Genomic DNA, 25,965 nt, shown 5'->3' on the forward strand with positions numbered 1-25,965 from the left:
CTTTGACACCCAATCCTCTCTCCAACAAAAACTTTCCTTGCTTTTATTTTGTATGTATTTGTTGTCTCCCTAATGGACTGTAAGCTCCCTTGTCATGGTCTGGGGTTGAATATTTGGTTTTGGTCAGAGTTCAAGCAACATCTACATGAAGCCTTTCTTTGACATCCAGATGCCAGTCCCCTCTCCAACAAAAACTTTTCTTGTTTTTATTTTGTATATATTTATTATCTCCCCTACTGGATTGTAAACTGTGAGACTCCTGTCTGTAATATCCAGGTGGCCATGACTGAGAAAGAGAAGTAAAAAAAAAAAAAAAAAAATATATATATATATATATATATATATATATATATAGAAAAATCTAGAAAAAATCTAGAAAACCCCAGAGATTCTAATAAAAAGCTATTAGAAATAATTCACAACTTTAGCGAAGTTGCTGGGTACAAAATAAATCCACATAAATCCTCAGCATTTTTATACATGACCAACAACATGCAACAGCAAGAGGTACAAAGAGAAATTCCATTCCAAACAAATGTAGAGAGCATAAAATATTTGGGAGGAGCAGCTAGGTGGCGGGATAGAGCACCAGCCTTGAACTCAGGAGGACCTGAGTTCAAATTTGATCTCAGACACTTAACACTTCCTAGCTGTGTAACCCTGGGCAAGTCACTTAACCCCAGCCTCAGGGGAAAAAAAAAAAAAGGAATTCATCTACCAAAGAAAAGTCAGGAATTATATGACGACAATGAGGTAATTCAAGGCAATTCACATGTTTAAACTATATTGGATTGCTTGCTGTCTAAAGGATGGGGGAGAAAAATTTGGAACACAAGATTTTGCAAAGGTGAATGTTGAAAACTATCTTTGCATGTATTTGGAAAAATAAAATATTTTTTTTAACATGGAGATAACTCTCACTTCCCAAGATGGTTGTGAAAATCAAAAGAAAGAATATCTGTGAAGCATTAGCATGGTGCCTGGCACATAGTAGGTGCTTAATAAATTCATTCCCCCATCATTAGGCAGAAGGGCAGTAGAGTTATGAAGTTGCTTCCCTGCTTTGCAAAGTAGCCATCCCAGGCTCTTGGGCAGAGGGTGATAGAGCCAAGTTTCTTAGATGCTGTACCAATTCATCCGAAGTATGTTCTTTTCTTTGCACTCAAGCATCTCCTCTCCTCATGAGCATCCTTGTTGTCCAAAAGAGTTGCTGGACTGGGCTGAGTTCAGAATGGATTGCTCAGAGCCCAGCCCCTGCTATGGACATGTGGATGGCATTTTAAAACCTCAGCAGGTGCGGTGGGTGAGGACAGAATAGGGACACATATAAAACACTAAGATGGGGAGCAAAAGAACACTGGTAGAAGGAAGAGAAAACATCCAGGAGGGGTTGGGGATGATATTTTGGTCATCATTTATAAACTCTTTAAATTCGTTTTTATATCTATTTTACTTTCAAGGTATGAGTATGGGAGGAAGAATAAAAAGAGGGCAGGGAAAAGGGAAGACTCTGACAGTGAAAAATAAATCATTTTAGAAGCTGTTTTTCACTGTCAGGCTGGCACCTGAGGGGCCACCATCCACACCTGAGAGCCCAGGGCCAGGGCACAGTCTTGCCTCAGCTTTTCCAGAAGTATGTGAGTATTAATACGTCACCTCTCAGGTATGCTACTGAGGTCTGTGGTGAGAGCTGCTCTCTTTCTCCTTCCTTGTTGTGTCTGCCCTTCCTCTCTCCCACCCACCCACCTTAGGGCTCCTCCCCTCCCCTCCACCCCCGTTCGGAGCCTGACCTGGGTTTTGTTTGGGAGCCTAATAACCCACTCATAGCATACTACCTCAGGAGAGGAGGGGAAAGATTCAGGGAACTGGGGGGGGGAGGGGAGGGAGGAGGGAGAGAGAGCAACATCATCTAACAGGTTGGTCTGGCTGGGAGGCGTCACGCCTTCCCCGAGAAGGTAATGAGCACGGTACAACAGGTGTTTGCTCCTCATTACCCAGCTCTCTCCTCCCTGGTAGAGAAGACAGGAGGCGACTGCCAGACCCCGGCTGCCATATATCCCTCTGGCCCAGGGTGCTCCCTCGGGTGCCCGGTCTCCCTGCCCCCCAGGGGGGGCAAGATGGCCTGTCAGTCCAGCGTCAGCTTCAGTAGCCTCAGCAGCTATGAGGTAGCCTCGGGATGTTGCACTGGACCAGGGTCCCTGGGATGGAATGGCCATGGAGGGCCCGGCTCCAACAACCCCAGCTTCAGCTCTCGAAGTCTTACCAGCTGTGGGCCGAGGGGTACCTTCCAGAAGGTGACCGTAAACCCCAGCCTCCTGGTGCCTTTGGACATCAAGGTGGACCCCGCCATCCAGCAACAGAAGAATCAGGAGAAAGAGGAGCTGAAGACGCTCAACGATAAATTTGCCTCTCTGATTGGGAAGGTAAGAGGAGGCAGGAGGGGAGCTTTTATGTGAATCGGCTTCTTTTGTCACCTTATTTGAGGATAAAGTATCAGTTTCGCTGGTCTCTAGTTGACACTCGGAGACTTTGCAAAGTGGGATGCATGAAACAACCGAGTGTGGGTTTATTTTTACCTCCTGCTCCTCCTCCTCCCCATTGCCCTGGCTCGGAGCATCCCCGAGGCTCCCTCACCAGCCAATGGGAAGGCAGGATACTTAGCTGAGGTAGTCTCTGAGAAGGGGCGGGACTTTCCCAGCTGCATCCAAGCACTTTGCAAGAATAGGGGACAGTACATGCCGTCCCTGAAGGATGTCTGGAATAAGGGAAAACAAGTTGAATAAAGACAAGGTGTCCAGGCCATTCTACCTGGGCGTAATGGATGCAGTGGAAGAGTGTTTCTAGCACTTAGAGTTACTCCCCCAAATGCACATCCTGGGTCAAAGTCCTTTCTCCCCTATCAGATTTTCCTCTGCATGAGGATCTTAGAATATCACCTCTTAACAGACGAAAAAACTAAGGAATAGATAGGCTAAACAGCTTCACAAAGCAGAGATGGGATTCAAATCCAGGTTTTCCTCATTCAAAGTCCTGACCTTGTGTAAAATTAGAGGTAGAGGTTTATTAAAGAGGGCAAAGAATAACTCAAACCTCCTCCTCTCTCTATTCATCCCTGGCTGGGTTCCTGTCCCTTTTTCATAATCCTGAAGAGGTATAGTATCCTTCTTGGTCCTTTTTGGCAAGCCCTTGTGATTTCCTGGTGAACTGAGGCAGAGAGGATGGGCTGAGGTGGGCAGGGAAGACTGAGGCAAGCAGGACCAGATGAGGATGCTGCCTCGGGCATGTCAGGGGATAGGAATGTTGATGCTGGGATATAGGAAACAGCCTAACACGTGCCTTCCCTGTACCACAGCTCTTCAGTCAGGTCGCCAGTTCTGTTGAGATTACAACAGAAACCCAGCCCTCTTTGGCTCTAGGTATCTTCAGCACCCACATCCATTGCATGCACATCCATTGGCTCTCTGGCTCTAAACTCTGTCTTTGGGTAATCCAGCTCCCTTGTCAGATCTGGTCCCTCACAGTAAGGACCATAAGCCCTCATTCTAAGAAGCCATTTTTCCTCCTTCTTCCTGTTTCAAATAATCCCCACTTCCCTACCTCTCCAAAATCCTTCTCTAGCTAATTCTCCCTTTATTCCCCAGCTCTGTCTCCCTGTCTTCTCAGCACTGATGTCCAGAATTGTCTGTCTGCTCCTCAAAGTGTCTCTCCTTCTCCATAAGATTCTCTTCTGCTTATATTCATGGCAAGGAAGGAAGACTGATCATCAATAATAATAATTGTGATTTATCTAACTTTTTAAGAGCTACAAAATGCATACATACATACCTCATGTCCTCACAACAGCACCCTGAGATGCGTGCTATTGTTATCTCCATTTGACAGATAGAGTTGACAAAAATTAAGTGATTTGTCCAATGTCTAAGGTAGTTTTGAAACTCAGATATATTTTGAATCCAAGTCCTGTCCTCCATCCACTACTCCACCTAGCTGCCTTCCTGAAGAGCAATTGTCTAGCTAGGTGAGAACTTTCTGCCAACCTCTAACAACTGATAAGCCCCAAAACAGTAATTTCCCTCCAATAACAAGCAATTTGTGTAGGGAGCAGGTCTCTGCAGAGCTCCGCTCTCCAATCCTCTGACTTAATCCCTTAAAAGTATTGCTTCACAGAACTATGGAATTTGGCCAGGACGGGTGACTTTCCTCCCTTGAATGCCAGGGCTGATATCACTGTTGCCACAGGGGAGAAGGAAGCTGGAGTTTTGTTTATAGGGCACTGGGCAGGATGACCCCAAACGACAGGGAGCTTGTGCCCCAGAAACTGGGGGTTGAGGAAACTGCTTTTAGAATGCTTTTCCTGGAAGTTACGCCCCAAACCCCTACAGCCCCAAAGTTCTCTCCAGGATTATGAGTGTTGGGCATTTGGCCAAGAAGGGGCCCCATTAGTTCTACAACTCTGGAAAGAAAATCTGTTTACTTCCTATGTTGACTACTTTCCTCCCTCCCCCCTCTCTTTTAATGTGTAGCCTCATCCTAGATGACAGGAAAGAAAGGTCTCTACCTCCAGAGCTTACAATCAGATATGGAAAATGAACAGAAGCCTGAACAACTGGAGAGAATACTAAATCATTGTAGGTTGTGGGTGGAAGTGAGGGGCCAGTCAGGGAGGATTTCCTAAAGGCAAGAGTATTGACAAGGGAAGGGAATGGGGAAAGGACAGTTATGCAGAAACACTTAGAAGATACTAAAAAGCTGCAGGAAAGCTCAGAGGGAAAGGAATTGCGGCATTATTGAAAGCTAGAATGGAGTCCCTTGCTGAAGACTCATGCAAAATGGAGGGAATGAAGAAGCCAGCACAGATGGTAAAGCTAGATATCAGTGATAAAGCTAGAAGACACTTAGGAATCAAATAATCTATCTGCCTGCCACCTTTTAAGTATGAGGCATCTGAGGTATTTACCTCCATCTCCTATTTCCTCCCTCATGATTAAAATAACTAACAGCAATGTACATTTATAGGATGATTTCAAATTTGTAAAACATTTCATGGGAAATGTTTTATCCCCACAAACCTGGGAAACAGGTGCTCAACAACCCTCATTTTCCTGCTGAGGAAACTGTGGCAAATAGAAGTGAATGGCCTGCCCACAGTGACCCAACTAGAACGTGAAGTTGGATTAGAACTCAGAATTTTTTAGAACTTAGAGCTGGATTAGAACTCATAGACCTTCTTGTGCTCCAAGTCCAGTGCTTCATCCACTGTGCCACCTGGTTACTTTAAGCTGAGTTAAAAGTTACAGAATTAGTTAGGAGAGGGATAGGAACAGAGAGAAAGGAGGGACATCAGTGATGATAAAAGAAGAAAGGAATAGTAGCTAGAAGAAGAATCAGAGGGAGCAAAGATCATTTCTTCTAGAAATGACTGGTTCATATGACAATGATCATCAAAATAATGGTCACACTGACTATCTCTAATACTTTAAAGTTTGTAAAGCTTTCAGATATATGCTCTCATTCGATCCTTATAACAACCCTATGCTATAAGCACTCTCTCTGTACAATGGGAATATTATTATCCCAATTTTACAGATTAAAAAATTAAGACTAACTTTTAAGAGATCAAAGATTTAAAGTCAGAAAGGATCTTAGAGATCAATAAGTTCTCACTTTACAGATGAAAGAACTGAGGCTTCCTTCCTAAGGTTAAGTGATTTGTCCCAGGTCACAGAAGCAGGAAGCAGGAGGGCAAGGATTTGAACTTATATTCTTTCTGCTTTTCCATTATACCCACCCTGCCTGGCAGTCAGTGAAAGGGGCACTATTTGAGGGAGGGAGAAAAATAGTTCATGAATGGATCCTTATTGTCCCCTGAGAACAAGGCAAAAGGAAATGTATTGAGGTGAAACAGTAGGAAGGTCTGTCAGGATAAGGAGGAGATGAAAGGAGATTGTGAAATGTCAGCTTCTAGAGATAGGAGCAAAGAGGCAATCACTTCTCATCTGAGCTGCCTGGAGGCAGAGAGATTCTGGGATAATTTCCATCGGTCCCTAAGGAACTCCAGGGTTGGAGGGAGCTCTGGATATCATGAGTACTATCCCCCTGTTATCAAGCAGGCTTGCTAGTAGCCACACCATGAGAGAGTGGGCTCCTTATCCTCCCTAACAGAGCATATTCCCACTTAGAAGCAAAGACATGGATGAATCCTCCAGATTTTTTTTCAACCATGTGGGGATGACTGGGTGGGGGGACCTCACAGCTTAGGAGAGCTGCCAAGCCAGAAAGTCACAGAATGAAGAGCATGGCTAGATAAGGGCAGGGAATGGGTAAGGAGACTTCTAAATCCCCTTGTCCTTGCTTCCCAACACACACACACACACACACACACACACACACACACACACACACACACACACACGATCTTATAACCAGAGTCAGATAGCCTTTCTCTAGAAGGCCAGGCTATGGGACAAAGTGTTCCAAGAAAGTCTACAAGATCAGTTTCCCACCTTGGCCTGAGGAATTAAGTATCCCCCACTCCCTATAACCCTCTCCTTTGGTCTGCATCCTCCCAACACTAGAGAAGGACCACCCAGGCAGGGACTAAGCTGAGCCTAGGGCTGGGGAGCAAGGGATTGTACCTTCATGAAAGAGGCCCACAGGGTTGGCCCATCCCTGCTTGGAGTGAATTCCTTTGGCCTATTGGAGACAACTAAACTGGCACTTCATCTGGCTCTGGATTAGTTGCCCTTCCCAGCCCTTTTGTTCCCAGCACGGGCATCAAGGGAGGAGGCCTCCAGAAAAGAAGATTCTGTGGGGAGTTCCTGGGTGGGGGACAGACTTTCACATCCTGATTCCCTCCCCACCCACTATGACAACATCAAGGGGGGCAAATGGGCTCCCAATTCCAGGACTGGAGGTCTCTTCTCTTTAGAGCACCTGACTTCATTCACTGTCTTCAAGAGCAGAATTACAGCACAAGAATCTGAGGTTAGACACAAGGCAAAACTTCTGGGATGGAAGATTTATCTATACACTATGGGTGGAGGAGAGAGCCTCATATGGCTCCTCCCTCCCCACTCATTGCATAAACATGGGATTGCTGCCCAGCTGAGAATAGTGGGAAATCAGTATGGTGGTGAGAAAAGCCACTTCCTTTCCTTCACTCTAATCTCCCCAAATCCTCTGTCTCTCTGTGTCTCTCTGTATTTGTCTCCCCTCTCCTCTCTCTCCTTCAGTCTCTCTCTTTTTCTCTTTGTGTGTGTATCTCTCTGTCTCTATCTCTCTCTGTCTCTCCATCTCTGTCTCTCTCTATGTCTCTTTCTCTCTCTCTGACTCTATCTCTGTCTCTCTGTCATTCTCTCTCTCTCTTTCTCCCTCTCCATCTCTGTCTCTCTTTGGCTTTCTCTCCCTATCTCTCTGGCTCTGTCTCTCTGTCTCTGTCTCTCTTTATCTTTCTCTCTCTGTCTCTCTTTGTCTTTCTCTCTCTCTTTCACACACACACACATACACATTCTGATGCATTCTGATCTCTCTGAACTAATCTAGTTATGACCGTCACAGACAATAGACTTGAGAAAGAACTTAGGTGGAACTTTCTAGAAGCTAGAATATTAAGATAACCAAACAGTATCAACTGAATCTCATCCCCATTGTCTTCTTGACATAGACACAGAAAAAATTATTATTTTGCCCTGAGACAAGTAGATGACCAATTTGACCTCTAAAGGGCTAAAGGTCACCCAACTTGTAAAAGATAGCAGCAGAAAAGGGAAGCAAAGAGAGCTCCATGGGGACACACACCCACTCCTAGCCCCAGAGTGGAGGGGAATCCATAGAAGATCCCAAACTTGAGAACCACAGTAACCTAGACCTAAGCAAGGAACCCCCATGGGAAGGAGGAAGGGCAACATTAGTTGACTTGGGCTGCCAGGCCCCAGGGCTTAGAATTGTGTGAACCCAAAGAACATCATTGGAATTATTTTCACAGCCAGTGCTTCATGAAAAGAGTCTGGAGTGTCTAAGAACAAGCTCAGCTTCCCCTCTGTGCTAAACAATTTTGCCCTATTGCTCTGCAAACCTAGTTATAGATCATATGGAGAGATCCAGAAGTGAGAAGAAATATAGTCTCTTCCCCTAGGGAGCTTTCAGTCTGGTGAGAGGGACAAGGCTCCTGTAAAGATGAGCAAAAAGTCAAGAACAGAGTATGAAATGGAAGCCTTTGATACTTTGAGGGACAAATCAGGGAAGGCAAGCTTTTGAAAGAATAGAATATGAGCTGGTAGAAAGGAGATGGATATGTACCAAGCTACGAAGAAATATCTGTGAGACAATCAGAGATGAGTAAACTGGGAAGAGAGAATGACAGAGAAACAAAGACTCAACTAGAAAGGAAATTTTCTGCCAATTTGTCCAACCCCTCTTCTAATAAATCAGGAACCTGAAACCTAAAGAGGTACATTGACATGTCCAAGGAAAAGTTAGAATCTAAATCTGAAGCCAGCTCCTGTGGCCTTCACTGTACCTCACTGCCCCCCATGTCTGGGTTTGGTTTCAGAGGGTTCAGATGGGAAGAAGGATGATTGTAAATCTCAGGTTTGATATGCTGGACAGATATTAGCCAGGTGAGGAGGGGGATCAATGAACAGACAACATCAGCCATCACCTACAGAATCTGTAGGAGCTCTAGGAGCTGAACATAACTCAGTGGAGACAAGCAGTAATCCAAGAGTGAAGAACAGCAGAGGTGGGCAAAGGATAAAATGGAATTATCCCAATGGACAAGTGTCACCAGGTGACAGGCCTAAGGGGTGGCCTACTTATGGCCCAGTAATGAGAAAAGCTACATCTCCCTGATAGGAGAGGAAGGTCACCACTCCTGAGAACAAAGCTTTGGTTTATGCCTATTCCTATATTCCTAGGACTTATTCAGTCCTATTCCCAATGATCAATCTCCATCCCTGTCAGTTTTTCATTAGGATAATGGAGGATGAGTAGGAAAGGGAACATGGTGCTCACAGCATTACAGAGTCATGGATAAAATACCTCCCTGGGGGCTCAGGCGACCTCATATGTATGTTGTCTTCTATTTCCTCTCATAGCTATTTTTCTTCATGTTTTCTCTCCCCTACTAGACAGGGTGAAGTCAGGGACCTCATTTTATTCTTTGGATTCGAGGAACTTAGCATAATATGGTGATGCCCACCCATAAAATGTGCTTAAGAAATATTTCTTGAGTTGATGTATTGGCAACCCTAACATATAGGATTAAGTTGCCTTTCATGTTGTCTTGTTAATTTGCCACTGATTTGAACTGTAACATGTTCACATTTTGAGTTCAGACATTCTTATGATAATAACTTGACATTTCTATAGGACTTTAGACATGGATAAGTACTTAGGAAGCTGTTTCAGTCATGTTCAATTCTTTGTGACCCCGTTTGGGTTTTCTTGGCAAAGATACTGGAGTGGTTTGCCATTTCCTTCTCTAGCTCATTTTACAGATGAAGAACCTGAGGGGAACAGGATGAAGTGACTTGCACAGGGGTCACACAACTAATAAGTGTCTGAGGCTAGATTTGAATCCAGGAAGATGAAACTTCCTGATTCTAGGATCAGCACTCTATTGTGCAAGCTAATTGTCCCAGGCACTTTTAGTAAAAGGAGGCAAACAGCCCCTGTCTTCAAGGAGCTCACCCCTTAATGGGGGAGAAAATATGCAAATAAAAATGTACAAATAAGCTATATATGGGAAATAATTGAGGGAGAAAAAGGTGTTAGAACTAAGAGGGGTTGAGTAATGCTTCCTGAAGAAGATGGGATTTTAGTTGGTATTTAAATCTGTGATGCCATAGCACCTCTTAAAAAATGAAGGATGAACAACAATAACAATTAAGGAAGCCAGGGAAGTAATAAAAATAAGCAAAGAGAGCATTCTAGGCATAGGAAACAGCCAGAGAAAATATCTAGAGACTAGCGATGGAGTGTCTTGTTCATGAAACGGCAGTGAGACAAGAGCCTGGATTAAGATCTATGTGATTAGGAATAAGGTGGAAAAGACTAGAAAGGGGGACTAGATTATAAAGGGCTTTGAATGTCAAGCAGAGGATTTTGTATTTGGGATTGGGAGTGCTGGGGAGCCACCGAAGTTTATTGAGGGAGGGGATAGCACGGTCAGACCCAAGCTTCAGGAAAAATCACATTGATGACTAAATGGAGAAAGTTGTAGCAGGCACATCCACCAGCAGACTATTGCAATAATCCAGGTGTGAGGTGATGAGGATTTGCACCAGAATTCTGGCAGGTTAAGAGGAGAAAAAAGAATATATCTAAGAGATGTTGCAGAGGTGAAATCAGAAAGCCTTGGCAACAGATTGACTATAAGTGAGGGGAAATGAAGTAAGAAATAGAGAGGAGTCGAGGCTGACACCCAGGCTGCAAGCCTGAGGAATTTTAGACTGAAATTTTCAAAAAGACCTACATATGTTACTTGCATTTGAATCTTACAGTGACCCTGTAAGTTGGTCCCACAATTATTATTCCCATTTTACAGATGAGAAAAGTGAGGGCCACTGAAAAAAAAGTACCTTGCACAAATTCTCACAGCTAGTGAGTGTCAGATGGCACACCAGAGGCCTCTTTGGAGAGCAGCAGGTTTCTAGAATGCAATGAATAAAACGCGGTCTGTGACTTGCTTCACCCCATCTAGAAGGGAAGATGAATATGAACACAAGAGCTATGCCACAAAATAAAAAAATAGCAAGTGCTTAGCATATATGCAAATCAGCATCTTGAAGAAACCTTAAGAACTGTGCTCTTTAAGCAAGGCAGAATTGAATTAGCTCAGCAGAAATGAGATGCACAGTTAGAGAAGTCACGCCAAATGTTCACAGGGACTATTTGTGTCTGGCCTGTGGCTGAGCACAGCCACAATCAGACACATTGTAACTCAACTCTAACATAGTGATGTCACTAGTGGAAACATTGTATAGACATATGTATACAAGCACTGGGAGCTGTCATGAGGAAAAAGGAGCAGGGCAAATACAGAATCCCTGCTGGGAACTGTTGTTCCTTCTCTGGAACCTCCGTTACAGCAGCCAGGATTCTCTAACTCCCAGGGCACGGCCCATCTCCCCTCTGGATCCCTCCTGTGGTGACCATCGCATGCTTCCTTTTCCATTCCCAGATACAACCAGAAGTGGGGTTTAAGAGAGTTTACCCTCTGTTACAAAGGGGGTGGATAAAGGAAAAAGCTTGCAGACAGTCCCAGGATCTGGCCCAGAGACTCGTTTGCTAAGGTCTTGCTCTAGCCAGTCTTGCAGAGAGGTACATGCTGTCCAACATCCAGTTCCAAAGAAGGACATGGGACTGGCATTGCTGAGTAGGAGGAGCCATCAGCAGGCGCCAAGGGAAGGAGCCCTCCTAGGGAAAGGGTGTGGTGCACCTCCAAGACAGTAAACAGGATACTAACCAGGTCAAGGGAGAGTTCAACAGCCACTGAATAATAATAGCCCACATTTATATGGTCTTTTTTTTTTTTTTTAAGTCTGTCTTGTGATATCATTGATATAGGGAGCTCCAAGGGATGAATTCCCCCTTCTAAGGCATGTCAGCACCTTTTCTGTTACAAAAAAAGTCATCAGGGCACAGAGAGGTTAAGTAATTTGACAGTGTCTCAGAGCCCCAGGAGTGTCAAAGGTGGGGTTTAAATCCAGGTCTCCTCCCAAGTTGGTTCTCTAGCCTTTAAAATTTATTACAAAACCCTTTTTTGGAGCAATACAGGATAGCAGTAAGGGAACTAGATCTGATGTTAGAAAACCTAGATTTGAATCCTGACGCAGAAACTTATTAGCTTTGTGAATTTTAACAAGTCACTTCTCTCCAAGGATCTTTGTAAAAGGCTCCATTATCACTAGGATGTTTTCCAGGCCTAAATCCTAGGAACATAGGTAGATGATATGAATATTATTAATCCCATTTCAAAGAGGAGGAAATTAAGGGTCCAGGCACAGAAAGCTTAAAGACAATTCCTAGTCCAGTATTGTTCCTGGGAAAGGCTAAGACTTGGTGGGAGATCTGGATTAAAGCCTATTGAGTATTCACACAGAGCCTGGCACTTATATGGTGAGCCCTCAGCAGAAAGGACCATCAGAAGTGAGTCAAGTGGGATAAAAACCTTCCTATCTTCTAGCACTGGGTTTGAGGCTGTCACTGGTTCCTGCACTTCCAACCTGGACAAGAGAGGGAGACCCAGTCTAGGGAAGACAAGAGGTGGGAAAGAAAGAGAAGGAAGAGGAAAGAAATACAAAGAAAAGGAGGGAGGTAGAAGAAAAGGGAGGGAAAAGGAAAAGAAACTTCTCCCTACATAAATCTGAAAACCTGACTTCCATTCTACCTAATCCACTCTATCACCCTCAGCAGCACTAGCCACACCATGGCAAATCCACTGTCACAAGTCCCCAGAAGTCCCCATCAGTGGTATCTCATAGCTGCAATCTGTCTCTCTCTCTTCTGCTCATATAGTTGGTCAAGTGAAATGTCAGAGGCAGAGCCAGGGAAGTCAGCACCAAATCAGAGATACTCACTATCGGGAGTAACAACAAGCCTGGGGAGATGAGATGCTATCTGAAGCTTCTCTGCCCAAGATGAGTTTCTCTTGCAATAGAAGCATGCCAACCATTGTGCCTGTCTTGTGTAGGCTTTCCAGTCATAAGCGTAAATGGCCACAGGTAACCCTTCTTTTATACCCAGAGTCTCAGGCCTTGGTCCACAGAAATGACAGAGATCTTAAATTGAGTCAGTCAGCCTAAATTATCCTATCCCCACTCTTTTTAGATTTCCAGGAATCCTTATATGTCTCTACTTCTAAATGCCAACTTCTAGGGAAAGAACTTAGAAAAAGCAGCATAGTACATGGGTTCTGATCTGCTCTCTGATGCTTACTACTGATAACCTTAGGGAAGTGTTAATCTTTCTGAAGTCCATTTTACTTCTGGGTAAAATGAAAGTGAACAAACAATTTGGCCTCCAAAGTGCCTCTGAGATCTAGATTGCTAATCCATCTAGCCATGATACTACTTCATGAGCAATGTTCCTCCAGTAATATTTATCATTCAACACCCCCTTCACACAGTGACTGCTGATCATTATGCTATCCCACTATAGGGAGATATATGCAGATTGGCAATACATATATGATACATTTTCGTTCTCTAAAAATGCAAACATATGACAAAAGAAAAATATAATTTCTATCTCCAGTTATAAGAGAAAGGCAAAATTTTGGGAGGGTATGAAGAGAGGAAGTTGTCCAAATGGTTGTGGGGAAGCAGGGGATGTGGAGCCTTATTCAGATTATAGAAGAATGAGGTGAGGGCTTGCCTTCCAAGCCTAGAAGTTGGAGAGAAAGCCTTAAAAGGACTTTAGCTTTCAACTTGAATCATGAGTGAACCACGTTTTCAGAGAACTCTAAGATCAATCAACAATTATTCATTCAACACTTATCATGTGTCAGCAACTATGTTAGATATTGGTGATAGAAGCACAAAGACAGCCCAGGAGGCCAAATATGTTTCAAAGGAAGAAAGGAAAGGAAGGGAACAAGCAGTTATTAAATACCTACTTTGTGTCAGACGCTTTACAAATGGAGCAAACATTTATGAAGTGCCTAATATATTCTACACCCTTTACAAATGGAGCACGCATTTAAGTATCTACTATGTGACGGATACTTTTTAAATGGAGTGAGCACTTATTAATGCCTAGTATATGTCAGACATTTACAAATGGAGCAAGCATTTATTAAGTGCTTACTGTGTGCCAGACAATTTACAAATATTATCTCATTTGATCCTTACAATAACCCTAAGAGACAGGTACTATTATTATTCCCATTTCATAGCTAAGGAAATTGAAATAAACAGAGGTTTAACTAATTCTTTATTGCCTAGATTTACATAGGTAAAATTTGAACTCTAGTCCTCCAGACACCAGGACCAGGGATTGTGAAGTGAGCCACCTAACTCCTTAGAGGGAGAGATGAATTTGATAGAATGCAGTCAATGAACCTTAGCAACACCTAACTTGGGATTCCTGTGTCCTGTAACTCATAAATTCTGTTAAGACTGCTGCATTTTATCCTCTTTTGTTTTCACTCCTAGTAAAGTTTTGTCTTGAAAACCATATCTCTGTCTCAAAAACAAAGAAAGGAATGTCCATTAGGCCAAGAGCTTCTGGGGCAACAAGAGGACCTGGGAAGCAAGAAAAGTGTGGACAGTCCCACTTCACATCTTTGCCCTGCCGGAACCATATCTGCAGTGTTGTAAAGAGATTTGTCCAGACCCCATATTTTAAGAAGAACAAAGCACAGGGACATCAAGGGAAGAGCAACCTGTAGAGTTGGGAGATGCAGAGAGAATATCCCATTAAAGGGTCAATTGAGGAAACAGGAGAAGTTTGAGGGGAACATAATTGCTATCCTCAAATATCTGAAAGATCATTCCATCATAAATTCAGATTGGTCCCACAGAGCAAAACCAAGTAGAAGTTGCAACCACAGATATCAATGGGATATAGGAAGAAACTTCCTGAGAATTAGACAAAAATATAAGACTCAGAGTGCATAGGTAATAATTCTTTTAAAGTCTGACAACTTAGGTATTAGTTATTTATGAGTATCGATATATAGGTATTAATTCAGAGGGTTCTCTGTCCCTGGAGGACAAGTGGATGATAAGAATCGGAGACACTGCAAGGCAGGTTGCTATTCAGATAAGAGTTAGACAATAAAACCTTTAAGGTCCCTATGTGCCTGTCAAATTGAATTAAAAAACAAAAAAAAAAATTTAATTTTAAAAAATAAGGGCAGAAGGTAGTATAATGAATAGAGACCAGGATTTGAAGCTGGGGGATTTGAGTTCAAATCTTAGATCTTTCAGTGGACTATGATCTGAGACATGTCCTGAATCCTCTAGCCAAAAACCTCTTTTCCCCTCACTTTGGATCTGGAGCTCCCCAAATTCCACCAAGCATCCCAGCCCTAGCATCCTGTCTTCTCACTACCCATTCCCTAACACTTCTAGGTGCAGTCCCTGGAGCAGCGGAACCAGCTACTACAAACCCGATGGAGCTTCTTACAGGAGCAAGAATCCACCTCCGTTGACTTCAGCCACATGTATGAGGAGTACCTGAACCGGCTGCAGCAAGAGCTAAGGACAGTGAGCCAGGAGCGAGGTCAGCTTGAAACCAACCTGATGCAGATGCTGGAGAAGGTAGAAGAATACAAGATCAAGTAAGTCTGTCCCGTGGCATAGACTGGGTCGATTCTTCCTGCGCACAGGAAGACCTGAGAGAGACATGCTTCTTTCCACCTCCTATGAAGGTTGGAGCTGCCTGAGTTCCTGTCTATTCTGCTTCTGCTCAGGGCTCCCAAGTTCCCAGGGTCCTAGGCATCCTATCCTGGATCACAACTTTCCTCAGAAGCTGTTATTACAAGGCAATTAAAATTCAGGACAAAATGATGGTAACAATTGCCCTCCCATGGGCACTAGCCTCTTTCCACTTGGATGCTATCTGTAGCTTTTTTATCACAGCAAAATTGGTCCAAGCATCTCCATAAACTAACTATTAACAGAAAAGAGAATAAGAGCTCTCAGAAAGATTTCTCAGGGGCAGAAAAATATTTTGAAGTTTGAGTGGCTTTCTGAATGTTTCTTCATGTCTTCAAATCCTAATGTTTGATGGCCTAACACCCTAGAATTCCACCCAATCTGCTCAGCATTATCAACACTTTCATCTTATGGCCTCCCTGACTCACTAGCCCTAATATCCACTTTCCCCAACCAATGACCTTTAGAGTTACCATCAATCACCCCAGACACAAAATTGAATGGAAACCAACACAGAGAAGACCCAGAGGAAAGACCAGGGAGATTCCATTTCTCCTGTGCTTATCCCTCATTCAACAGCTCACCTTGGGATTTCTCTTTTAAGTCTCCACCTAAATTCCATGAGGCCTTTATCTGACTTCTATTAGGCCTCTTGCCTAGTTTCTATTCAGCTGTCAGATTTCTCATTAGGCCTCTCCCTGATTTTCGTTCAGTTTTCTACCTGATTTCTCATAAGCCTGCTGCCTAATTTCCATTAGACTTTCCATACTAGATCTGTAAGGTCCCTTCTCAAGCTGAAAAAAAAAAAATTGTGATTGAATTCTATTTGATCTGGCACACACTCTCCATTAGACTCACTGCCAAATTCTACTCAGTCCTACGCATAGACATGGGGCCTATAGGCTCTTGTCTGGTTTTATCTGATGTCCCACAGTCCAAGAAACTTTCAAACTGGACTCCATTAGTAGCCAAGAGAAAGAGAATAAGATAAAAGGAGTGGATAGATGAGAGAAAATGAGAAATGCCAGGTCTCCCCATCGAGAAGGCTCAGCTTGAGGGAGGGAAGCATGGAGAGTTTTTTTATCTCCCGGAACCCCCAGGTTGCTCTGCATTTTGGAGAGGGTGCCCAGGTGACTTTGGGCTAGGTCCCAAAGCAGAGAAGAGGGAGGGGCTTCCTTGGTTACACAAAACTGATGAGATCAGCTGTTGCTCTTGACAAGCAAACAAGTTAGGGAGGGGAAAGAAGTGGGGGGGCAGGGAGCTGTGAGAGGTATATCAATGCAGCAAATTGAATTAAAGATATTTTGTGGAGGTGGACAGAGGTGGGGGAAGGAAGTGCAAGAAAACATAGTCACCCAGCTTCGACTTTCAATCCAAGAACCTCCATAGAACATAAAAGTACAGAATATCAGAATTGGAAGGGACCTTAAAATCCATCCAAGTTAACACCCTCATTTTCCAGATGAGGCCCAAAAAAGGGGAACAATTTCCCCAAACTTATTTATATAAGAAGCTGGAAGCCAAACTGGAATACCTGATTCCTTGTCATAGGCTTTTCCCACAACCTGAGGAAGCAAGGACTTGACATCATTGCTTCCCTTTCATCTGAAGAAGGAACCAAAAGTCAGTCCTGCCTCCTCACATTCCCATGTCTCATCCCCTTCTGGGCCATCTCCATGTAGTCTAGGCTGATTCAGCATATGGTCTAATGGGCATCCAGTGAAACAGACAGGAGAGACTCTAGACAGAAGGGACACAGCCTTCCAGTTGTAAGCAACAACTCTTGGAAACATTAGGTTATTCCTCCTTCAGTGTTTGCCCCTGACTTGGTCAATAATACTTGTGACCTTCTCCCCTTCTCTTCCCCAAAGAACTCAACAACCTTAATTCTATGCCTTATCTCCCCCTTCTCTCAGACACAGTCCTGGGAGAAAGGCACAACTGGGACAGACAATGGAAATATTATGCCTCCACTAACTCTGCTTACCTTTGTTTCCTCATCTGTAAAATGGGCTGGAGAAAAAAATGGCAGATCATTCTAGTATCCTTGCCAAGAAATCCTCAAATAGGATCATCAAAAATCATATCAGACTCAAAAAGAGTCAAGAACCATAAAAACTATTGCTCTAAATCATATGACCCCTCCCAGGTGACCTCTCCTTTGAGCCTGGGCCCTCCTCCAGATGGAAACAGGAACTGGGGAGGAGAACATGCGGCTCTCAGAATATAATGTCCCTGACATTCAAACAGAAAAGGAATTGGGCAGCAAACACAGAAGAAATTGGGATAAGCCTATTAGAAATTAGGCAAGGAGACCACCAGATCTGTCTGAGTCTCAGATTTGTCATCTGTAAAATGGGACAGAGTAGAGAAGAGTGCTCTTGGTGTGGTTGTTTAGTCAGTTTTCAGCTATATCTGAGTCTTCATGACCCCATTAGGAGTTTACTTAGCAAAGATACCAAAGAATTTTCTTCTCCAGCTCATTTTACAAATGAGGAAATTGAGGCAAACAGAGTGAAGTAAATTGCTTAGATTCACAGAGGTCAGATTTGAACTCTGATCTTCCCCTGTAGGCCTGGCCCTCTATCCACTGCACCAGTTCCCTGCTCCTATATGTGATATATACAGTGCAAGGGAAAGATAGTTTTAGAAGGAAGGGTTTGCAGAAAGACCTCTTGAAGAAGATGAAATGTTGAATATTGAAGGAAGCCTACCTAGCTGGAGGTTAAAAAAAAAAAAAAAAAAAGGAAAGCATTCCAGAAATGAGGAACAGCCACTGAAAACACCATAAGTCCTTCATCTTATGGGGAAACTGAGGCCCATAGACTAAGAGACGCCCATATCATGCAGAGAAGTTAGGGGAAGAGTTGGGGATAGAGGCCAAGTCTCCTGGATTTCAGCTCAGGACTTTGTCCCCCACAGTAGCTCCCATGCAAGCCCAGGACACAAGGCCAGCCAAGGGGCTTTCTTTGCCTTCTGACCAACAGCCTCATTTCCAGTAAACCTGGTTTCTCTCTCAGACATGCTTTTGCAGAGCTATAGATGGCAGAGGTCAAGATTGTGGGTAGATACTCCCACTCAGGATCCCTATGGGGCCTGAGGAATCATGCCAGCTGGTGACATGGGTCGGGGGCAGTCACTGGTACATGACAAGGAGGGCCAACTATAATTATCACCAGAAAGTGATTCAGGAATTGCAGGAGGAAAAAACAGAAAAGAGAAGGGACCCATCTCTTAGGCAACTCAGAAGTTCAGAATCCTTTAATCTTCAGGTCACCTTAAGAATGCTCAGAATGGAGGGGAAGGGAAATACTGGAGATCTCTGCACGATTGGGCAGAAATCATAGCTGATACAGCCACAGGCTGAGTATCAAGGGGCAGGTGGGAGGGAGAGAAATAGCTTATGAGCAATCCTCGGCTCCATTATCCAAGAGGAATCAGTTACACAAGATCAGATAATATTTGGGGGGGGGCAGAACCTGAATTCAGAAACCTAATCATGCCCTGTCTGTTGGATAGAGTCCCCATTCCAGCCAAATTCCAAGCCAGCAAAGAACACTTGGAATGACAGCAGCAATGTCCAAGGACAGTTCTTCACAGGTCAATTTATCTAGTTCTTTACCTTCAAGACCTCCCTAAGAAAAGAGTCTATATCCCCCACCCATTTCTGTTTCTGGTCTATTAGGACATCTCATCTGCTGCTTAGTTCTAGGTATTTGGAGCAACAATTAAGTCTAGTAACAAAATAGATAGCCAGGTAGCACAATGGATAGAATATGGACCTAGAGTCATGAAGACTCAGCTTCCTGAGTTCAAATGTAGTCTCAGACATTTGCTAGCCAGGCAAGTCACTTAACCCTTCTTACCTCAGTTTCCTCATCTGTAAAATGGAAATAGTAAACCATCCCAGTATCTTTGCCAAGAAAACCCCAGATGCAGTCACAAAGAATGCCATGGGGGCAGCTAGGTGGCACAATGAATAGAGTACCAGCCTTGAATTCAGGAGGAACCAAGTTCAAATCTGATCTCAGACACTTAACACTTCCTAGCTGTATGACCCTGGGCAAGTCACTTAACCCCAGAATCAGGGGGGGAAAAAAAAGAATGCCATACCACTATAAATAACTCAACAACACACAAAGTCTAAGACAAAGGTTAGTCCCTAAGTCCTAAAGAATTAGCTTTGGTGAAGGGATCTTCCTAGAGGAACCCTACCTCTGCCCTTGAGGAACTCCCATCCTAACGAAATATATAAACTAAGGCACAAGTATGGAGTGACCAAGAGATAAAGTGAAGACATAAGAGCTGGGAAGATGGAGGAAGGATCATCAATGGAATCAATTAGGGAAGGCTTCCTTGAGAACAGATCAGAAGAAGAGCAGGATGAAACAGAGAGCCCCAGATTTTGAGTCATAGGATGGGGGTTCAAGTCCAGACTTTTCCCTAGTTGTATGAACTTCAGCAAGTCATTCATTTCTATTGCTCTCAATATCCCCACCTGTAAAATGAGGTACTCATACATTATTGACTTTGCAGAGTTGTTGTAAAGGAAATGCTTATGGTTTATAAGAAAATTTGTTGTTATACAATTTGCACAGAGTTGGGAAAGTAAGAGGAATAGGGATAGTATTGGAATAAGAAGAGGAGGAGGAGGAGGAGAACTGAGAGGACACCCAATGGAAGTAGGGGCAAGGTTATAAGCAGCCTGTGTGAAGAGAGGCTGAGGAGTAAACAGGGTGCTAGAGGCAGGTTAGACAGGCTGGGACAGAGTGAAACCAGAGTCATGGAACAGGAGGAGGGGATGAGATGGCAGAATCTCTAGGGAAGTTTGATTAAAAGACAGATGGTGAAAGAAGATTACAAACCAAGTTGAATGTACAATCAGGAAAGATTTCTCAGAAGAAAGAGGCTATAGGAAGAGGAGAATCAGGTAGTCCCAGGGAGAGAAAAGTTTAATGATGATAGAGAATTTGGATAATGGGAGTGGTTCAGCAGCTTCCCGGAGAATCCAAGCTGGAGAGTTATGGAGAGTCATAGCATGGGGGTGGGAGGAGGGTCAAGAAAGTGACCCTGATTGTTAGGGTCATTAACTCTTTTATGAGCTCACTGTGGAAATATGGGATATGAGTCTCCCATTTCCATTTCACAAGAGAACTTAAGTGAACCTGGGCAATGGAAGAGATATAGGAAAGAAGGAGAATTGAGGATGGGGGCATTGAGGGATTCCCCCTAGTAATGTGATAGATAGAACTGGGAATGGGGTTCAGGTGGTCCTGCTACATGCTCCTCTATCTCTCAAGCTCTGAACTTGTGATAGTTTTTCAAATAATCCGAAACAGAATCTCTCCGTACTCTTCCTCACACCCACTGGGAAGTTCTAAAGTTTGGAGTTCATTGTGGCCTTGTCAGCTGAAGTCTGCCTCAGGGTCAGAGTTAGGTTCCATTCTAAGCCTAAAGGATCTGTCATCCCTACATGGATTGTCCTCATCCTTCTTGGTCCCTGAAGTTACTTAACTCTCTATCTTTCACAGGACATCTTTTCCACCTATATATTCAGCCAGAGTAATCCTTCTTTACCCATATCCCACCATACACACACTCCAAATACAAAAGATAACTCAGAACCCAGAAATAACTGCATTCCAAATGAATGGGGGGGGGGGAAATCCTAGAGTACAAATAATGAAACATATCTTTCTCTCTTCCTCCGTGAGAGGAAGAACATTACATACCTTGTCGGATGAACTCATAGTTCTGTGTGAGTGGCAGGGAGTGTAATATCCAGAAATGACTATGTAAAAACAAAAGGCTTTAATAAAACACTTAAAAATATAGTTTGTAGGAAATTAAAACTTTCAATTTGTTTTCTTATTTTGGGTTATATAGAGTATTTTTATAATTTAGTTGTCAATACCTTGCATTGGAACTGTCTGTTCCTACTTTTTAACCATTTACCTATTTAGGGACTGGCTCTTGGGCTTATATAGTTGAATCAATCCCCTACTAATCTTAGATATTTGAGACCTTTATCAGAAAAGTTTGTTGCAACAAGATTATACAGAGCAATTCTGATGGAAATGATTCTTCTCAACAATAAAAAGATTCAGACCAATTCCAGTGATGTTGTGATAAAGAGAGCCATCCGCACCCAGAGAGAGGTGTGGGAATTGAGTATGGTTCATAACATAGCATTTTCACTCTTTTTGTTGTTGTTTGCTTGCATTTTATTTTCTTTTTCATTTTTTTCCTGTTTGAGCTGATTTTTCTTGAGTAGCAAGTATAAATATGTATGCATATATTGGATTTAGCATATATTTCTACCATGTTTAACATCTATTGGATTACTTGCCATATAGGGGAGGAAGTGAGGGAAGGGAAAGGAAAATTGGAACACAATATTTTTCAAGGGTTAATGTTGAAAAATTATCCATGCATATGTTTTGAAAAAAAAAAGCTTTAATTAATTTTTTAAAGCTAAAAATATATAAATAAATAGAAAGTTTGTTGCAAAGATTGTTACCCCATTAATTGTTTCCCTTCTAGTTTTAATTGCACTGACTTGCTGTAAAAAAAAAAGTTTCAATTTTATGTAATCAAAATTATCCATTTTATTTCCAGTTATACTTTGGGAAAGGGATTTCTGAGTCACATACTTACAGCTTGAATAGAAAAATTGAATCCCTTTTTATTTCTGTCCCTCTCAGATATGAAGAAGAAATTACCAAGCGAACCGACATGGAGTTCACCTTTGTCCAGTTGAAGAAGGTACTATGCACCCCTACCCCACTCCTCCAGAAACTACCTCTCTTAGGTCAAGAATTTTCAACCCTGAATGTGTTATAAACCGCACTGTCAGTCTGGTGAAGCCTATGAAACCCTTCTCAGAATAATATTTTCATAACTAGAGGAAATGATAAATCCAAAATAGATAGTAAAAACAAAAATGTAATTTTTTCCTATTTAAAATCATGGACCCTCAAGGGGTTTATGGACCCCAGATATGGCCCTTCCCAAAACCTATGGTTTGATTTTTCTTAACTCTGTTTTCTGATTTCCACTAGGTCCACTAGGCTTTTTTGTTTTTAACATTTTTTGCAAATGCATAGCATTTATCCCAAAATGCAAAAACAAAAAGGCAAATATATGAATAGGAAGAATCGCATAACAGGTAGATAGGGCACTGTTCTTGTCCCACTTCTTTTTCCCAGAAGCCTTTTTCTTCTCACAGACCCTCTTCCTCCTTCTTCCCTTAAGTTCCTAGGATCTTTCCTACATGGACTTAAAAGACAGCCCCAATATCTTCCCTGTCATTACCCTAATGCCCTTCCTTCCTCATTTCAATTCAATCCCAATGTACTCCTCCTACATCTTCTTCCTCACTGATCACTCCTTCCCACTAGGATCTGGATGCTGAGTGCCTTCGAAGGACAGAGCTGGAGGCCAAACTACAAGGACTCCAGAGTTTTGTGGAATTGATGAAAACCGTGTATGAGCAGGTGAGAAAAAAAAAAAGTTCTCTGGCAGCCTCAGGAGCATGAAAAGAAGGGAAAAAAATATCCTACTCGAAACAAAGTACAACAAAGACTATCCCTCTCCTCCCGCAAAAGAGATCACCATTAGTATCACATGGTGCAATGAAGAGTAGGTCTGGTCAGAGGATATTGATGTGATTTCCATCTCTGTTACTATATTTGTGACTTCATGAAAGTTATTTGTTTCCTGCACTTCATCTATAAAATTAAGAGATGATGTTAGATGAGTTCCAAGGTTTCCTTCCAACTCTTCTTATAAAATCCACTTCTGGGTTATGTTAAATTGATCGATAACTTCTCATTTTCCTCATCTATAAAATGATCAGGTCAAAGAAAAGTATCTCTTATGTCCCTTCCAGCTGTAACATTTGAAGTCTAGGATTCTTTATCCTGGTTTTCATCAGGAAGAAAAATGGAGGAAGGTCAGGTGAGAGACTCAGTTACTGAGAATAAAAGGGCCTGAGTGAATGCAATAAGTCCTTGGCCATTCAGCTATCTGGCAAAATGGTGAGTTCCCAGGTCACAAAATAGCTCTTCAGAAGACTGGTGTGTAACAAGGACAGAAAGTAGAGAGATCAGAACAAAGGAGATAAGGGGGGAAATTATAATTGTGGATTGGCTACTAGAGATCCAAGCCAAACTCTCTAAGATCAAGTCATAATGGCAGAGAAAACAGATATTTTACAGTCATGTTTGACCCTTTGTGACCCCATTTAGAGTTTTCTTAGAAAAGATACTGGACTGGTTTGCCTTTTCCTTCTCCACGTCATTTTAAAAATGAGGGAATTGATACAAATAGGGTTAAGTGACTGGCCCAGGATAACACACAGTTAGTATCTGAGACCAGATCTGAAATTAGAAAAATGAGGCTTCTTGATTCCAACCCTGATACTCCATACACTATGGCCCACCTACCTGCCAGGGAGCCAGCCTCAAAAACTCTAAAGACCTGAGTTAAAGTAGCCTGTGACATATTGTCTGTGTCTTCTCAAGCAAGTTTCTTAAGTACTTTGGCAACTCCAGACAACTATGTATTGCAGAAAAAGCCTTGACCCATTTCAATAGAGTTTTCTTAGCCTAAAGTTCTACATACCAATGAAAATATAGATTCAGGCCCTATCCTATCTCTGTATGTAAAGCACTAAGAAGATCTCATTGTCTGCAGACCTGACTAGGCCTCTCCCATCACTGATCTATTAATTTGAGTTCATGAGCTCCAAGACTGGAAAGAATCATCAAATCATAGAATTGAGAATCAGAAGGACCTAAAAAAGAATCCCATACAATCTTTCATATATAATCTTAGAAAGAAGAGCTTTGCTGATGATCACCAGGTTTATGCCTCAGAGCAAACCTGGAGAGATCTTGTCCCACCCTAGAGCCAAGTTCTAATGTTGTCAATAAAAAAATTAGAGTTTGCTATCCCTGAATATATCCTAAAAAACAACAACAACAACAACAACAACAACAACAACAACAACTAAGAGTGTACCTCTGAGCCGGAGCCATACTAGTCCTCCAACCATCCCATGAAGGAGGCAACCCCAATTACTGAAACTCTTAGCTAGTCTCTGAATATTGCTCATTGGATATGGAGTCTCTCTCTTCCAGGATCTCCGGTCTGGCACTTTCCCAGCCTTTATTCATATTATTCTCATCCATATAAATGATTCTCTGATTTAATTGGACTCCTCACTCTCCTCCACATTTCCCAGTATCTGTGCTTTTGTCCATGTTATTCTCTATGCCTGGACTATAACCTACCTAAACCACCCTACTTTTCCTGATGAATTCTCACTCATCCTTCCAAGTCGAACTCAAATACCTCTTCCTCCATGAAGTCTTCCCTTCCCTCAATATCTAGTCTGAATAATCCATAAAATCTTGAAGTCAGACAAAATGAACAATTAAATAACAAAAATGTGTCATATACTTTGTCAATTGTAATTTCCATGAGCTGAAGGAACATGTCTCATATAAATTTCATATCCCCTCCCAAAACACTGTACACAGTGGTCCTTAATAAATGGTTGTTGTTTAATTCACTCTTCACTAGGATCCAGCCTTAACTGGTCTCTAAGGAAGAAAGAGGCACAGTATCTCCTCTCATGGAGCTACCAGTCTTATGGGAAAGATATGAAGTACTTAGGGAGGATGGGACAAATATAAAGAAAGGATGAGAAACAGATGAGCAGAATGCTAATCTTCAGTGCTGAGGCAATGGGGGAAAAGAAGAAAAAAATGGAATTAGGAGAAAGTAATCTGAGAAGACTTCCTAGAAAAGGAGTGTGTAGATTAGGTTAGGAATCCAGGAGGGAAGGCTTAGGGGCAGAGGGGATGAGAGAAGAAGGAAAAAGGAAAGGAAGGAAAGGAAAAAGCAATGATGCAAGAACTCTGACAGGTGAGAAATTTTAATCATAGGCTTCCTAGCTGGAAAGGATTTTGGAGGTCATCTCGTTCAAACCCTATCCCCTTATTTGGTAGAGAAAGAAACAGATACAGAAAAGAAAATTGATTTTCCCAATATCATACAGAGCTAGGCTTTGAATTCAAGTTCTCTCTTTCCATTCTAGTGTTTTGTGTTATTTTTTAAAATACCACAAATGCTTTTATTCTCTTTTCATGGAAGTGAACATAATGAGACATCCCCTATTGTAAAAACAAAGGAGCTGAGATAATAAAGAGCATGGGCACCCCAAATGGAATCTCTTGCATTCTTTCTCTGTGTTCAAACCTGTTTTTTCCCTCCTTCCCTCCTCCCAGGAACTCCAGGACTTGATGGCCCAGGTGAAAGACATATCAGTGACTGTAGGAATGGACAGTCGCTGCCACATTGACCTCAGTGGCATCGTGGAGGAAGTGAAGGCCCAATATGATGCCATTGCTGCCAGGAGTCTGGAGGAAGCTGAAGCATATTCCAGAAGCAGAGTAAGAGCTACATGTAGTAAGGGCAAACAGGACGGTAGGAAGGGAAGGGGAAAAGGGAGATTTTGAAGGTGAGTTATCACTGGCTATAGACTGCATCTCATAAGATTGAGAGGGAGAAGTTG

At 42.6% G+C, this 25,965-nt stretch overlaps 1 protein-coding gene across 1 annotated transcript in view; it reads left to right on the top strand.

Annotated features, from left to right (window-relative positions):
* The first annotated feature begins 1,944 nt into the window (after window positions 1–1,944).
* The window catches only part of KRT80 (keratin 80), a 31,364-nt gene continuing 7,343 nt past the window's right edge, over window positions 1,945–25,965 (top strand). The window contains exons 1-5 of the mRNA XM_074270335.1: window positions 1,945–2,423; window positions 15,078–15,286; window positions 22,088–22,148; window positions 22,784–22,879; window positions 25,679–25,843. Of these exons, the coding sequence (XP_074126436.1) occupies window positions 1,959–2,423; window positions 15,078–15,286; window positions 22,088–22,148; window positions 22,784–22,879; window positions 25,679–25,843 (996 nt within the window). The 5' untranslated portion in view covers window positions 1,945–1,958. The remainder of the gene's footprint in view (window positions 2,424–15,077; window positions 15,287–22,087; window positions 22,149–22,783; window positions 22,880–25,678; window positions 25,844–25,965) is intronic.

Source organism: Sminthopsis crassicaudata, chromosome 5, assembly GCF_048593235.1.
Source record: "Sminthopsis crassicaudata isolate SCR6 chromosome 5, ASM4859323v1, whole genome shotgun sequence".
In the NCBI taxonomy this organism is placed as follows: Eukaryota; Metazoa; Chordata; class Mammalia; order Dasyuromorphia; family Dasyuridae; genus Sminthopsis; species Sminthopsis crassicaudata.